Raw genomic sequence first — 16103 nt, 5'->3', positions numbered from 1 at the left:
GTCGTGTAGATGGAGTTTAAACGAAGGAGTGGCGTAGACTTGCCATCCGCCTTGTCTGAGGAAACTTGGAGGATAACCATCCCATTCTACTGATTTGGCAAAGAATCCACCGCCATGATATGGACGAATCTCAAACTGTTGGTATCTGTCTCTGTAGTCGAAAGGCCTGATTTTTGGATCCACACGAGTACTTTTGAAGCAACACATTCCCGAGTCTCCCTCCCTGGAACATGTGTATGCTTGTCTGTAGAAGTGATCAAAATGTTGAAAGTAATGTCTGAACTGAACAGCAAACAGTTGAAATAGTGACAGAATCAGCATGCAAAAGAATTATTCATCAGTTTAAACTTTGATTGGATGAAACGAGTGCTAGGATTTGTAAGGCATAAGTAAAACTGTGTAAAAACATGAGCAGAATCTAAATTAAGTTAAATGGTGCAAAAATGATGAAACAGAAGCCGATATACCCTTTTCGTCTTCCCTTAGCTTTGATAATATAGTAGCGATTGGACGAAAGAGGCTGGTCAAGAACAGGCACGAACCACACCTTTGTAACAGTAGCCGCCTCCTCGTGCAATGATGGGTGCACCACCTGCAAGATCTTGTCCGAAGGGAATGGCAGCCTTTTGATTCTGTCATTCTTCCACATCCCACAGCAAAAGGAATCCATCACCTCCGATTCTTCATCTGAAATTACCAGATGCCCTGAATACTGAGAATCCGGCTGTGGCCGCGCAGAGACTGCACCAGGAAACTTGCGGTAGAGCGAACGCGGTCTTGTTGCATACATCTCTAACTCTCTCTAGTATTCTACACTTCTCTCACATTGAAAAACGGACATCAAATGAATAAACATTCTAGATGAGCATGTCAACAATTATCAGGTTTCTACATTTTTCTTTGTATTAATCTGATCAAGAAAGCCTTTTTTCTATGAGAAAGTTGATCGGCAGGTCGACTTTTATGATATGTTTTCCACTTTTCTTCATGTCTGCACTCAGAAAAGCATGTCCTTTAAAGTCACCTGCTTTTACTCCACTTTTGCTTTGATTTCTTACATCTTTGCAGCTAATCAATGTGTTCATTAGCACTTAACACCCACTTTTCTTTTATTACAAAAAGAAAAACCACCATCTCTTCCTAATCACAATTGAAAGATCAACGACTCTGTGGGTTTTCAAGCGGTAATCAAATGTACCATAATTGTTGGAATCATTCATTAATCATATAAAAAATGACTAAATTGTCTATTATTACACGTAGAAGCGTATTAGCCCGCCCTGAGACAGACAACTATGATCATGAAAGAAACAAGAAATTCTAATTGTTGCTGCACTAGATTCACTTGTTCATTCCAGTGGAATCCTTGATAGCATCAGCAGCTCCCTGTGCCTTAGCAGCCATCTGCTGACCACCCTGCAACAATTTCCACGTACCATGTTCATAAACACATCAGAATACTTAAATTTTAACGCGAAAACTCCTAAAAACGTGCAATTCGATTTTATTTTTTTGTAGTATTTTCTTGTAATAAGCGTAGCAGCTGATATGTTTTCAATTTTTCATTTATACTATTTATTGTTTTTAGGATGGCTGAGATTAATTTGGAACCTGCTGGATGGACTGACTGGCGGATTGAGCAGTGTCCTTGATGCTATCCATTGTCTGGCTAGCCTTCTCCTGAAAAATAGAGGGAAAGAAAAAGGAAAAAGATAATTAACAGAAGATTAGTCTGTTAATCAGAGAATGGATTTAGCAATTAATCATGGAAGTAAATGATTAATGAATTTCACCTGAATTTGGCCCTTGGCCTCACCAGCATTGTAATTGGCTTTGGCCTGATCCATTCTTGGTTTATCTTTGGTAGGGGAAGTGTTTTAGACACTAAGTGTGATTATTGGAAAGTTTAAGGTTCTTAATTGGCTGATGGTTTGAAGATTTTGTGAGCAAGAAAGGATATATATACTACCTCTTTGGGACTATTTCTCTGCTTGAATTTCGATTAAATGTGGTCACAAACACACACAAGCCCTATTATCAAGAATCAAGAACGTTGGACATGAAATTTCGGTCATATACTATGTAGCTTCATCTTCATTTAAAATTTCTATTTATCATGTTATTGATTTGGGTCGAGTTAAACTCAATTTATATAGAAGCAAAATATGACAAATATATCAATTAATGCCTCCTCAATTATTTTGTTTGCTCTTATGCTAATTGCTAAATTTCTTTATTAGAACAGCAGTAATTTGTTTCACATTTTATGTGTGTGCAATTTTTATAAATATTATTTAAAATAAAATATAAAATAATAAGTTAAATTAAATTTACAAAAAAATAATGATGAAAAAATGAATGAAAATAACAATTAAAAAAAAAAAGAATAACTATTGAAAGTTATTGAGGGAGTGAGAAGTTAGATAAGTGGGTGGGAAGTTAATAGATAAATTAATAAATTAAATTAAGTATTAAAATTGACATACCAAAATAATTGAGACACCACTTGTCCCTCTTCAATTATATCTACGAGCATATGTGAGTCACATGTGCGTGCATAATCAATATTTAAAAAAATATAATTATTTTAAAAATATATTAATTAGATTAACAAAATATTTAAAAATTGTAAAATTTAGAAAACAATAAAAAAAATGAGAGGAGAAAAGAGAAATGAGAAGTTAAGAAGAGAAAGAAAAATAAAAAGTTGGGAAAAGAAAAAAAAAGGTTAAATATTAAAAAAAATAAAAAATTGACATAACAAAATTAAGTGAGACATCAGAAGGGTGCTTTCACTTTATATAAAGTATAGATAACTAACTTATTTAACTTTAAAAATTTTATATTATAAATTATTTTTTTCTCTTTATTTCTTCTTTTTTTATTTTTAATGTAATGTATTAATTTATATATTTTATTTATATTTATAATATATTTTAAAATATATAAAAAAATTATTCATTATATGCACGCAATAACAACTACTAATATAATATAAATTATAGCTTTATCGGAGCAACATAAGTGCACTAGTTTGGGAACTGGAGAAGGCTTTTTGTTGAAATAGTACGAAGCAATCGATGCCCCATTATAATAGATGGATTAGGTTAAATTGACTTTCATATATTTGAAATTTCAATAGAATATGATTTTAATTATAATTAAATTAAGTCCGTATATAGCACCGATTAAATACTAATATACATATAATAGATAGATTAGATGAGAAATTTTTGGTGTAATTAAAAAACATCAAAATTTGAAGAATTCACTAATTAGTCAAAATTGAATCAACGTAAACTTTCTTAATTTATCACTCAATTTAAAGTCAACCAAAATGCTGATAGCTTACGCAGCGTTGACGGGGCAATATTATCTGAATAGGTAAGTCTTGTCTTGTATAAAGCAATTTACGTGGATACTGAGCTGCTATATGAGGGTGTTCAGGCAGAGGATAATTGTTTAAGTCGTGCTTGATTCGTATTTAATGTATTAATACCAATTTGTGGATGTTATGATAGTCAATTATTTCAACACCCGTCTCCTACAACATTGCATCTTAGATATGTGAAACCTCTCCTCGTTCTCTGTCCATGTAAATTTTACTCTTTTTTCAGACAATAACTCTATGTCGTCAACTATAATCCGGGGGCCTTGTTTGTTGAAATTAGAACTTGGACGCTTTTTTTGTTAGTATTTGATTTTCTAAAACGTGTTGATCCAAACGGGTCTCTGTCTTTTCGGCAGTGAGGGTGTGTGTTGTAAGGATTGTGGTGTGGTATATATAGCCCTGAGAGCGGAGTCCTGGATCGTAACTCTCCCATAAGCATCCCCACCCCTAGCGATCATTCATCATGGCCAGCCGTAGTGTCCACCCAAAGGTAATTCGCAACCTCCGCCGCCTTAACTCCTCCGCTCCCTCCATCACTGTCGTCCCGCCGCTCATCAATCCGGGAAGACCTGAGAAGGTAGCCAAGAGACCGCTTCAACCAACACCAACACCTTCACCGCCCACCACCACCGCCGACTCCGCCTCCACCAGCACCAACAGCAGCGACTTCCAGCTCGAACTTGATGATACCAAGCGGTTGTTTTCATCAGTTTCGACACCGAAGCTGATTAAATCAGCAAGCATGCTTAAGATCTCGTCGTACGATCGAGCGGCTGATTTTGGCTTGTGGATCATGACTTCGGGACTGATGAACAACCCTATGGTCAGGAAGTTGGTTTTGGCGGCCACTGAGCATACCTTCTATTCTCACTTTTGCGCGGGTAAAGATCTGGAGAAGGCGAGCAGGACCGTGGAGAAACTTTGGGATTCTGGACTCGGTGCTATGTTGGATTATGGCTTGGAACACGCTACCGATAACGAGTCGTGCGATCGCAATTTGCAAGAATTTCTTCGAACCATCAATTCGACCAAGTCCGTCGACTCTTGCCAGGTAACGTCTTTCAAACAATCCTCATGCATTAGGATTAGGTAATTTATGTATTCTGTACCATGATCAAAAGGTTGTAATAAGATTTGATGATCATATTTGCAATACAGGTTAGCTTTGTTGTGGTGAAAATTACTGCGATTTGTCCTCCTAGTTTGCTAAGAAGAGTTAGTGATCTACTGCGATGGGAGCAGAAGGACAAATCCTTGCATCTTCCATGGAAGCTCAAGAATTTGCCCGTTTTCTCCGAGTCTAGCCCTCTGTACCACACGATGACAAGGCCTCCTCCCTTAAGTAGAGAGGAAGAGCACGATCTCGAGTTGGCGTACGAGAGGCTGGACAAGATTTGTAAGAATAGCATAGAAGCCAACAAGCCTCTGTTAATTGATGCAGAGGACACAGCAATTCAACCTGCAATCGACTACTTCAGTTACTCTGCTGCGATAAAATACACTGGCAAAGAGGACGATCCGCTAATATTCAACACGATTCAGGCTTATTTGAAAGATGCAAAAGAGAGGCTGGTGATAGCAAAGAAAGCTGCAGACAAAATGGGAGTGCCTGTAGGGTTTAAATTGGTGCGGGGTGCATACATGTCCAGTGAGAAACAATTTGCTGCTTCGTTGGGGGTTAAGTCCCCCATCCACGATGACATCCAGAAGACTCATAATTGTTTCGATGACTGTGCTGAATTTTTGCTTGAGGAGGTCGCTAGGGGGTCGGGTTCAGTCGTTCTAGCAACCCACAATATTGAATCAGGTACACACAGTTTAATCAGTTTACTTACAGGCTGTTGATGGATACTAAAAGTTTTTATCTTTCTGACTATACGAACAGGTAGAAAGGCAGCTTCTAAAGCAATTAGTCTTGGGCTCGAACGCAATAACCCATATTTCCAATTTGCTCAGCTCTATGGAATGGCAGAAGTTCTTTCTTTTAGCCTGCGAAACGAAGGTTTTCGGGTGAGCAAGTATTTGCCATTCGGGCCTGTTGAGCAAATTATGCCGTATCTTCTGAGGAGGGCTGAGGAAAACAGAGGCCTCTTGGCTGCTTCATCAATTGATCGAGCCCTCATGAAGTAATTACGACGATTACTAATACTCTCTTGATTTATTTATTTGAGTAGTTCATATAGGTTCAGAGATCACAAGTATCTGTTTCATTTTCAACTTGCAGGAAGGAACTGCTAAGGAGACTAACATCACCAGGCTCTTGACATGTTATTTTGAGATGAACCTACTTGTCGAGACTATCCAACTTCCTGCTCCAGACAAACTGTAAATACTATAGAAGTTGGGAGTGCAAGAATTTAGCTAAGTTTATGGTTTATTCTTATTGTACATAGGTTTGAGAGAGAACAACGCACAAGTTTTGAATCATTGGACAGTTGAAAGATTCAGGAAACTTGTTGTCCCTCTCAGGCATGTTGATAAATCTCCACATGGGACGTTATCCGAGTTCTTCTCCCTGTGAGAAGAACCCTTTCCCAGTTGTGTTTGAGGCATTATTGTTGAATCTTGGTAAATTTTATTTTGTTCCCTGTTTTCAATTTCTGTGGAAACTTCATTTTGATCCTAATTTCACTTTTTATCTTTCGTTTACCTAAAGCAAATCTCCCAAACTTAAAACATTTCTATGAAATTCGTCTATTCCGGCAAATCCATGAAACATCATTTCAGTAAAATTTCATCCAGGCAAAATAAATAAATATATATATATATATATATATATAGACATAGAATGCACGAAACAGGTAACATGGATTCGAACAAATTCGTGTTCTTGTCATGACTCGGACCCTCTCTTTCAACCTTATCTTCTTCCACATAGAAATCCAATAATCCAGGAAAAGGCAAAGAAATGGATGGTGGAGGCGTAGATGAAGTGGGTGTTAACATCAGAAGTAGGAATCAGCTAAAAAGTAAAGAGCAAAATGCTCCACGGAACAAGGACCGCTAAGATTCCAACCATATGATTCGATGAATCCTAAATAGATTAGAAACTTGTCAACATCAAGCAACGAGTAGTTTAGTCAGCAGGGAGAATATCAGTTCCCTGTATTTCATATTCCCTGTTCGGGAAATGCAATTATGTCAGTGGTAGCAGTCATTCATTGTTAGAAACGTAGGATCCAATTCAATGAATATGATTGATCCTGAAAACATTAATTCTAATTGCTGTTTACAGAAGAATCATCGTGGACGAAGGCTTTGTTTGGCACGAGTTTGTGTAATTTAGTTCCGTTTTTTAATTGCTTCCAATTGAAATTCTTGTTTTCTGAATCCAACTCATATTGGTAGTGGGCTTGTGTTTATCCTTTGTTTTCTATAATAAAGGGATTGTTGAAAGAACAGACGACACCCCTAATAAACAATGCAGAGATGATAAGGAGATGAATGGGATGGGTATGGGCAATCATACCCTGAAAACCTTCATCAGAGAATAAAAGCCTTTCATGTGAGTTGGAGTTTATATATAAAGATGAAGACTTTTTACTTTCAGTCTCCTCAACTGTTTACCAATACAAACAAAAAGAAGAACACTAGGAAACCATCGAACTGAAGATGCTGACCTTCAGAAGTTGTGACAAGGAACAATCCGCTGTGCCTTGGATTAAATTTCTAGACAGAACGTGTTCGTTTCAATAACTATGCACTCAATATCATTTCAGCCGATTCGTGAACACAAAAGACGAGAAACATACTTATATCAGCTTAGAGTTTGATAGCCCAGAGGTCCTCACTCCCATCTCTTCTAGTGTCGTTTCTACTCATAAGCGAAGGCATCCAAGGAAACAGCTTTGTTAGTTCCTTGCTTATTGTACTACCACTTGTTTGCCTCTCGTTTATTCCAAACTTTGCTCTTTCAGTAGCCTCCATGATGTCTTCCCTCGATACCAATTCAGCCCCTGTGAAGTCAGCAAAACATGAAATTATTGATTACATGTGGTATGGGGAAAAGAATCCAATAATTTGCGAGTCAATGAAATTTATCTAACCTCTGCAAGCAGCAAATAGGGCAGCCTCATTGCCAATGTTTGCAAGATCTGCTCCAACAAAGCCTTGTGTAAGAAATGCAACACTGCAACTAGGTTGCAAATAAGGCCAACATCTTCTTCAAGGGGGACACCTTGTAAGGGTTAACCTTCATATTCTTTTTTTTTGGGTGAAATATAAGTTTTCATTCATCCAGTAATATTTACAGAGTACTTCGAGCATACCCGGACAGATACAAAGGACCCACATTAAAGTTTAAAGAGCAATTAAACCGTGTGGGAAATATGTCAAGAGGAGCCTATAGACTGTGATCTTCACTGAAATAATAAGACCCTCGGGACTGGGTTTCGTGCCCTCAAAGATGACTTCATTACGATGTCTCCAAAGGATGTAAACCGTGGATGCCAAAGCTAGGTGTCGCGTTTCATATTCTGAGTTTACTAAACTTGGAGAAAGAAGTTAAAAGGAAAAAAATTAGAGCAAGTATCTTGATAAGAATTGTCCATATTATTTGCCAGTTAATGAACAACTTATGTGGTCAATACGACTTCTGAAACTTTAAAGTTCCTGGGATATTTTTTTGTAGAAAGATAATTCATCTCCATCAGCTCCACCTTTGCAGAATCAACACCCTCAACATCTTCAAAGCAAACCAATTGGTTGCTACATCCTCTTTTCTTGGTAGGACTATTGGCAGCAGACAGTTGACGATAAAGAAGCCACATTAAAGGAGTCAAAGGAATCCATAAGGTGAGCACTGTGATCAACATATCCCTCATGGAGATTACAACTGATTGAGGTGCTGAACTATACCAAGTCCCCCTATCTCTCATCAGACTAAGATGGTAGCTCTCACCATGATCAATCTTGCTAGCAGAGACCTCACAAGCGCGCAGCGGATGAATCTCGAGATTGTCAGTTTCACAAACATACTTTTCCCCCTAGATTATCTGGTGCAACATCCATGTTGGCATTATTATCCAACACGCTCTCACCGTAGGATGACGGTTTATCTATCTCAGTTCCACTATCTTTCTGACTCCACAATTTTGTATTGTAGTATATAAGACGAGTACCCTCCTCAAACAAAACCTTGGCCACACTCCCATTCTGAAGGCTCATTACCAGGTCCGAGTAAAGAACAACTATCGGAGTCGGCATTGTAGAAAGGCAGCTTCTAAAGCAATTAGTCTCGGACTCGAACGCTAACCCATATTTCCAGTTTGCCCAGCTCTATGGAATGGCAGAAGTTCTTTCTTTTAGCCTGAGAAATTAAGGTTTTCGGGTGAGCAAGTATTTGCCGTTTGGGCCTGTTGAGCAAATTATGCCGTATCTTCAGAGGAGGGTTGAGGAGAACAGAGGCCTCTTGGCTGCTTCATCAATTGATAGAGTCCTCATGAAGTAACTACCAAAACTCTCTTGACTTGTTTATTTGAGTAGTTCATATAGATTCAGAGATCACAAGTTTGGGTTCCATTTTCAACTTGCAGGGAGGAACTGCTAAGGAGACCATCACCAGGCTCTTGACATGTTATTTTGAGATGAACCTACTTGTCGAGACTATCCAACTTCCTGCTCCAGACAAACTGTAAATACTATACAAGTGGGGAGTGCAAGAATTTAGCTAAGTTTATGGTCTATTGTTATTGTACATAGGTTTGAGAGAGAACAACGCACAAGTTGTGAATCATTAGACAGTTGAAAGATTCAAGAAACTTGTTGTCCCTCTCAGGCATGTTTGATAAATCTCCACATGGGATGTTATCCGAGTTCTTCTCCCTGTGAGATGAGAAGAACCCGTTTCCCAGTTGTGTTTGAGGCATTTATTGTTGAATCTTGATAAATTTTATTTGTTCCCTGTTTTCATGTTGCAGCGGAAACGTCATTTTGAGCCTAATTTCAGTTCTTTCTTTCAATCACCTAAAGCAAATCTACCAAACTTGAAACATGCCATGTCTCTATGAAGTTAGTCTGTTTCGGCAAATCCCAGAAAAACCATTACAGCAAAATTTTATGCAGTGAAATAAGGAACATGGATTCGAAGAGATTCTTGTTCATTGAATCTTACTCTGCCGTGGCCATCAATTGGATTAAGAACAAGTCGGAAGAAATTGATTGAGCAGCCCAAGCCAAAGTCCAAGCCATCAGGACGATTTGGGAATGCAGACTAAAATGAAATTTTAGAAAAATTCCCAGAATTTGTAATGGACTTGCCCATGGGATCTCAAAATGGGCCTATGGGGCCAACTGGGATGGACCTATCCCAACCCCCTTGTTTTCTCTTGAGACTGTATGCGATCAGGGACCAACTTTCCTGGAACTTTACCGCTGTTAGTGGAAATTTTACAAGATAAAAAAAAGAAGAAGTGGGTGTTGACATCTGATGGAGCATGTCGACAGTAAGCAAAGAGTAGTTCAATCAGCAGGGAGAACATGAGGTATATGTATTTGATATTCATTGGTAGGAGTCCTTCATCGTTAGAAATGTGGGGTCCGATTCATGAAAACGAACAAACCAAACCACCGTTTCACATATTAATTCAGAAAATCAATTTAAACTGGTTATATGCAAAAGTGATATAAAACTTAAAAACATTAATTTATCATTAATCAAAAAAATGTATTTTGCTTTTTACAGAAAAATATTCGTGGGTGAACATTCTGCTTAGTTTGGCCCAAGATTTTGTAGTTTTGCTCACCTTTCCTTGCTTCCAATTGCAATTCTTGTTTTCTGAATCCTGACTCATATTGGTAGTGCTCTTTTGTTTTCTTTAATTAATAGGGTTAGTTGGAAGAACAGACAACACCCGAATAAACAATGTGGAGATGACAAGGAGATGAAATTGATGGGGGTATGAGCAATCATACCCTTGAGAACCTTTCATCTGAGTTGGATGTTATAACTTATGTATAAAGATGAAGACATTTTCTCAAGTCTCTTCAACTGTTACGACTAAAAAAAAATATGAAATTATCATCAAAAAATTTATTACAAAATTATGAGCATAGAAGAACACTAGGAAACCATTGAACTGAAGATGCTGACCTTCAGAAGTTGTAACAAGAAACACAATCCACCGTTCCTTGAAGTAAAATTCTCGACTACGATGATCAATTGTTCCTTTCAATAACTATGCGCTCAATATCATTTCAGCCCATTTGCAAACATAAAAAGATGAGAAACATACTTATATCAGCTTAAAGTTTGATAGCCCAGAGGTCCCTCAGTCCCATCTCTTCTAGTATCGTTTCTACTCATAAGCGAAGGCATCCAAGGAAACAGCTTCGTTAGTTCCTTGCTTATTGTACTGCCACTTGTTTGCCTCTCGTTTATGCCAAACTTTGCTCTTTCAATAGCTTCCATGATATCTTCCCTCGATACCATTTCAGCCCCTGTGAAGTGGGGAAAACATGAAATTACAGATTACGAGTGGAAAGGGGAAAAAGAATTGGAAAGTTTGCGAGTCAATAAAATTTATCTAACCTCTACGGGCAGCAAGCAGGGCAGCCTCATTGACAATGTTTGCAAGATCAGCTCCAACAAAGCCTTGTGTAAGAGATGCAACTAGGTTGCAAATAAGGCCAACATCTTCCTCAAGGGGGACTCCTCTCAAATGTATGGCTAGAATCTTTTTCCTTCCCACTTCATCTGGTTCGCCCACATACACCTTTCTTGAGAACCGGCCAGGCCGACACAGAGCTGGATCCAAGGCTTCTGGTCTATTTGTTGCAGCAATAACAACCACATTTATATCCGACTCGAAGCCATCCATTTCTGTCAGCAACTAGAAAGTGACAACTATCTTAAGGGTCGGGCCATGTGAAAGAGAAAAGATTTAATTAAACCATGGGACAGAAAATTCTGACGTGTGGAGGTTCAATATCAATGTGAAAAGAAATTTAAAATGAGAAACAGTCCTCGTTAACAATTCTCACCGCACATTTTAAGTTTAACTTCCAATACTGTCTCGTCGTGCATTTTAAGTTTAACTTCTAACACTGTCTCGCCTAACTTTAGCTTCTAATACTGTCATCATTGTTATATTAGTCCTAGCTTTCAAATAAACCATTAGAAAATTGGCAATGTTATTTCCTACCACATTGTACAAGTCCAAGAATGGCTTCATGAGGGCAGGGCGTGGGGCTTACATCCCATACATTCCTCCTATTATTTCTGCTGTTGAAATCCCTGGAGATTTTTTAGCTTACTTTTACTTTCAACATCATTATTTACTTTCACTGGACATTTGTCTTCACATGTTTGTATCTATAACTTCAACCATGCACAAGATTGTCAGTCTTAATTCCCATAGCGGTTTCTGTAACAATTTTAGCATCACGTGCATGTTGGCCTACACATTAATAGTACCGTACATATATGTATGTATGTCCAGGTGTAGAATTATTTGTAATGTACATTAAAAGAAGACAACGAACATTAAGAGAGCAAAAGGAAATGCTGCAAGGTACAGTACTAAATTAAAAAAATTGAGAATACCTGGTTCAGTGTTTGATCTCGTTCGTCATTGAAACTTCTCCCACGCTTTCCACCAACAGCATCAAGTTCATCAATGAAAATGATTGATGGTGCATTCTTCCTCGCCACGCTGAAAAGGTCTCTAATGCGAGCAGCCCCTCTTCCAACGAATAATTCCACAAATTCACTAGCAGAAACCGAAAAAAATGGAACTCCGGCTTCTCCAGCAACAGCACGGGCTAGTAATGTCTTTCCTGTTCCCGGAGGACCTACGAGCAGCACACCTCTGGGTAACTTGGCCCCTAGCTTACTGTAGTTAATAGATCCACGGAGGCAGCACACTATCTATTAAAAATGAATAGCATGAGTGCCATTTCAAATAATCTCATTCTTTAAGCAGTAGGAAAAATAAACAAGGTAAGAGAAATGAACGGATATCCAATATGCTTTTTAGAACATTGTGAAAGTTTTCATATGACAGGACACAGTACATGGACATACCTATGCATCTAAATTAGCAACTTTTCATTTCTCCCTGGGAATAAAAATATGGAAACTTGACAGAGACAGTTTCCATTGTGTACCCCAACTATAGCAATGAAGAGAAGGAATTAAGTGTGTCATCTCTTCCTAAGCCTCGAAGACATGCACCCATTTCCCTCTTTTGTCTTATACTACTCATGCCCTATGACAAGCAGGCAACTGACTGACATTAGAGTTGGTTAGCACTAACTAATCAGTGGCAATGGAGTTACTTCCCATTTTTTCTCTTAAATTAACTCCTTCTATTCAAAAGTACATTTTGTCCTAAGGCTTACTGTCCCAACACTATCATTTATATTACCTATGATTAATCAACAGAGACAGAATATGAATATATCTCCTCATGCATATGTCACAATGATAAAGCCCTCTGCTGCACTCTGCCCTCTGCCCGGAAGTAAGACTCTTTTTTATAGTAAGGGTTAACCTTCATATTCTGAGTTTACTAAACTTGGAGAAAGAAGTTAAAAGGAAAAAATTTGCAGCAAGTATCTTGATAGAAACTGTCCATATTATTTGCCATTTAATGAACAACTTATATGGTCAACAGAACTTCTGAAACTTTAGGGTTTCTGGGAGATATTTTTGTGAAAAGACAACTCACCTCCATCAGCTCCACCTTTGCAGAATCAACACCCTCCACATCTTCAAAGCAAACCAATTGGTTGCTAGGTCTTCTTTTCTTGGCAGGACTATTGGCAGCAGAAAGTTGACGATAAAGAAGCCACATTAAAGGAGTCAAAGGAATCCATAAGGTGAGCACCGTGATCAACATACCCCTCATGGACATTAGAACTGATTGAGGTGCCGAGCTATATGAAGTCCCCCTATCTCTCATCAGACTAAGAAGGTAGCTCTCATCATGATCAATCTTTCTCGTAGAGAATTCCCATGCAGAGGATGAATCTCGAGATTTTGTCAGTTTCACTAACATATTTTTCCCCCCTAGATTATCTCGTGCAACATCCTTGTCGGCATTATTATCCAACACACTCTCACCGTATGATGATGATTTATCTACCTCAGTTTCACTACCTTTATCATTCCACAATTTTGTATTATAGTATATGCGACGAGTACCCTCCTCAAACAAAACCTTCGCCACACTCCCATTCTGAAGGCTCATTATCAGGTCCGAATATGGAACAACTTTCGGAGTCGGCATTGCAGTTATCTTGAGAAACAAAAAGCAAAGACCTAACACAACGGATACAGAAGTAGAAAGCGTCACTCTCTTAACATTCTTGCGCAGAAATGTCCCAAGCCCATCTAGCAGCGAACTGACCTGAACCCTTTTCAATCTTCTTGACAATAATCTTATCCTAGGGCGCAATCTCAACGAAAACTTCCTTCGAAGTTCATCCTTTCCTCTTTTAACCAGCTGAGTGTCAATATTTATCTTCTCATTGACCACCAACTTAATCCTGTTGCTATATAACAACCTATTTTGACGTTTATGCGAACTACAACTCAACAAAAGAGGACAAGAAACAGAGCTAAAGCAATTCTGGGACAGTGAAAAGGAGAGATTCCTGTGTCCCCCCAAAAGTTTGGAATTTCCTACACAAAGATTCAAATTTTCTTGGGCAATCAAGAACCCATCATTCCAAGCAAGGGGAAAAGACGCCATCTTTCTATGAATAGTAAGAGGAAGTTTCCATGAACCCACTACAAGATTGCCTCAATTTACTCGGAGCATACGAGAAACGACTACTCAATGGCATCAAAACAGTAAAATTACCTTTCACACACCCAGAAAAGACGGAACACCTAGCTTTATGAGCTTGATTTGGAGCTTGCAAAGATGGCTCTTTTTAGCGACTCTTTTGAAGGGGAAGATAAGAGCAAATACGGGTTTCAAGTAGATCTTTTTATCTTTATGGGCAGAGTCAACAGATTTTTGAGAATGAACGAATGAAACTATCAGGGGTGAGAATGAAGTTTCTCAATTTATCTGGGGAAAATTTAGTATTATTCATAGATTTTGGGCAAAAATTGACAACGGGCCTGATAGGAACAAGTTTTTCTCCTCCTCCTTAACCAAACTCCATATATGGCTCTGTGGTAATGACCCATTAAGCACCCCAAGATATCGACCAATTGACGTAGATTGGTATTGAGCTTTTATTGGACCCAAGGAAAAAGGTTAAGGCCCAATTCTTGTAAAATTTGTATATTCTCCAATCTAACCCAATAGCTCTATATTTTTCAATCAATTTTTTTATCAAAAAAATATCACAATGTAGTGCATATGTGATACTTAAAGGTCATATGATGTGATGTGATATTTTTTCACATATACAGAGCATGTGATATTTTTTCGATAAAAAGACGGTCATACATGGTAAAGTGCAAATTTTGCAAAGTTGAGATGATAAATTACTACAAAAAAAAAAAGTGTCGATGATAAAGTGTAAAAACGACTATAATTCGAATAAAAAAATATAATTACCCAAAAAATTATATAATAAGTATAATATATATATCATGTAATCCACCCAATTAAAATTTTAATCGAGACTCGTATGATCAAGTCAGAACAATATAAAATATTTATTAGACTCATTAAAAATACAATTAATTAAAAATCAGCTGAAATGTTAATTGGACCGCATAGTTAAATCTCCAACGTAATGACAAACTTTTAGGAAAGTGGAGATCTTTTAAGCGTGGCGATGAAGATCTTGGGCCCCAATCATCACAAACCAATCTGCAATATTATTAGCTTTTGTTAAATAATTCAGCGCCAATCACGTCTCTATCTCATCTCAAATCAATATGATTGATGTTCTAAAATTCTTTGGCTCCGTTCTGTCTTGTGATTGAGCAGATTAAATTTATGTAGTCTAATTTTCCTTTCTGTAAAATTAATTATCTTATAATCACTTATGCAATTATCGAGTCAAACAAAGTGTACGTGGATGGATGTACGATGATTTTTGCAGTATGTAATTTGTTGTATCAGTAAATAAATTAGTTTTTTTTTTAAATATATATATAAACTTTATAAAAGGCAATGATGGGTTTGTGGTTGCAGTAACCAATTACAGAGATGATGTCTGATGCTAATTATTTGTTAATGGATGATGTGCCCATTTAATAACTAATTAGTGGTAATTGGTAAAAGATGAATGATTAGAGTTGTCCACACGTTTGGGATTAGATTAAGACAATAGTACTATAATCAGACAAGTTTTATGTGTGTGATAAATGATTATATATGTCCTCATTAAGCTAAAATGGTCATGGATACCAGCTCATACTCTTTCTTTCCTTCATATGCCATTCTTATCCTCCCAATAATTCACTACTAAAGTCAACATTCCTTGTTTTACAAGTGCTATAGATGAGAGCAAAGACGTCTGACAAAGATATACCTAATAATATTAATAGAAATTAATTGCATTTTCATGAATTCATTAGTGGAAAATTTAAAATACTGTGACGTTTTAAATTTATTAAAAAAATTATTATATTATTTTGTTTTTAAATGTGAACCCGTTAATCCAAATAATGGATTTGGATTTGGCTACATATGAAATGAAGAATTTGTGTACGAATTTTAAATTTATCTGAGCGACAGTTCCAGAACAGTTCAAATTTCAAAATGGTGTAAAATTGTGGGTGAATTTCAAAATCTTAAAATAA

The 16103-nt window shown here is 37.4% G+C and overlaps 2 protein-coding genes and 1 long non-coding RNA gene across 5 annotated transcripts; 1 reads left to right on the top strand and 2 right to left on the bottom strand.

The window, feature by feature from the left end:
• Nucleotides 7-1958, bottom strand: LOC105177581. The gene is made up of 4 exons (XR_849063.2): nt 1794-1958; nt 1612-1680; nt 468-1416; nt 7-282 (listed from the first exon to the last, which is right to left on the bottom strand). It is a non-coding gene; the product is annotated as an uncharacterized LOC105177581 (long non-coding RNA).
• Nucleotides 3434-9291, top strand: LOC105177580 (proline dehydrogenase 2, mitochondrial). 3 transcript variants are annotated; one of them, XR_002288361.1, is made up of 4 exons: nt 3434-4442; nt 4550-5198; nt 8598-8836; nt 8926-9291. XR_002288361.1 is itself a non-coding variant. In XM_011100787.2 (4 exons), exons 1-4 carry the CDS (start codon nt 3855-3857, stop codon nt 5653-5655), a joined length of 1518 nt encoding a protein of 505 aa, XP_011099089.1. In that variant the 5' UTR covers nt 3435-3854; the 3' UTR covers nt 5656-5988. The 3 variants fall into 3 exon arrangements, 2 of the variants coding, with proteins under 2 accessions (XP_020554833.1, XP_011099089.1); XM_011100787.2 differs by lacking the exons at nt 8598-8836; nt 8926-9291 and adding exons at nt 5277-5517; nt 5616-5988 and having other exon boundaries at nt 3435-4442; XM_020699174.1 differs by having other exon boundaries at nt 8598-9291.
• Nucleotides 10381-14343, bottom strand: LOC105177579 (probable inactive ATP-dependent zinc metalloprotease FTSHI 3, chloroplastic). The gene is made up of 4 exons (XM_011100786.2): nt 13060-14343; nt 11934-12257; nt 10920-11220; nt 10381-10828 (listed from the first exon to the last, which is right to left on the bottom strand). Exons 1-4 carry the CDS (start codon nt 14083-14085, stop codon nt 10629-10631), a joined length of 1851 nt encoding a protein of 616 aa, XP_011099088.1. The 5' UTR covers nt 14086-14343; the 3' UTR covers nt 10381-10628.

This window comes from Sesamum indicum, linkage group LG15, assembly GCF_000512975.1.
Source record: "Sesamum indicum cultivar Zhongzhi No. 13 linkage group LG15, S_indicum_v1.0, whole genome shotgun sequence".
Taxonomy (NCBI): Eukaryota; Viridiplantae; Streptophyta; class Magnoliopsida; order Lamiales; family Pedaliaceae; genus Sesamum; species Sesamum indicum.
Note: the sequence above shows the minus strand (reverse complement) of the source record. Positions and strands in the feature narration are given on the sequence as shown.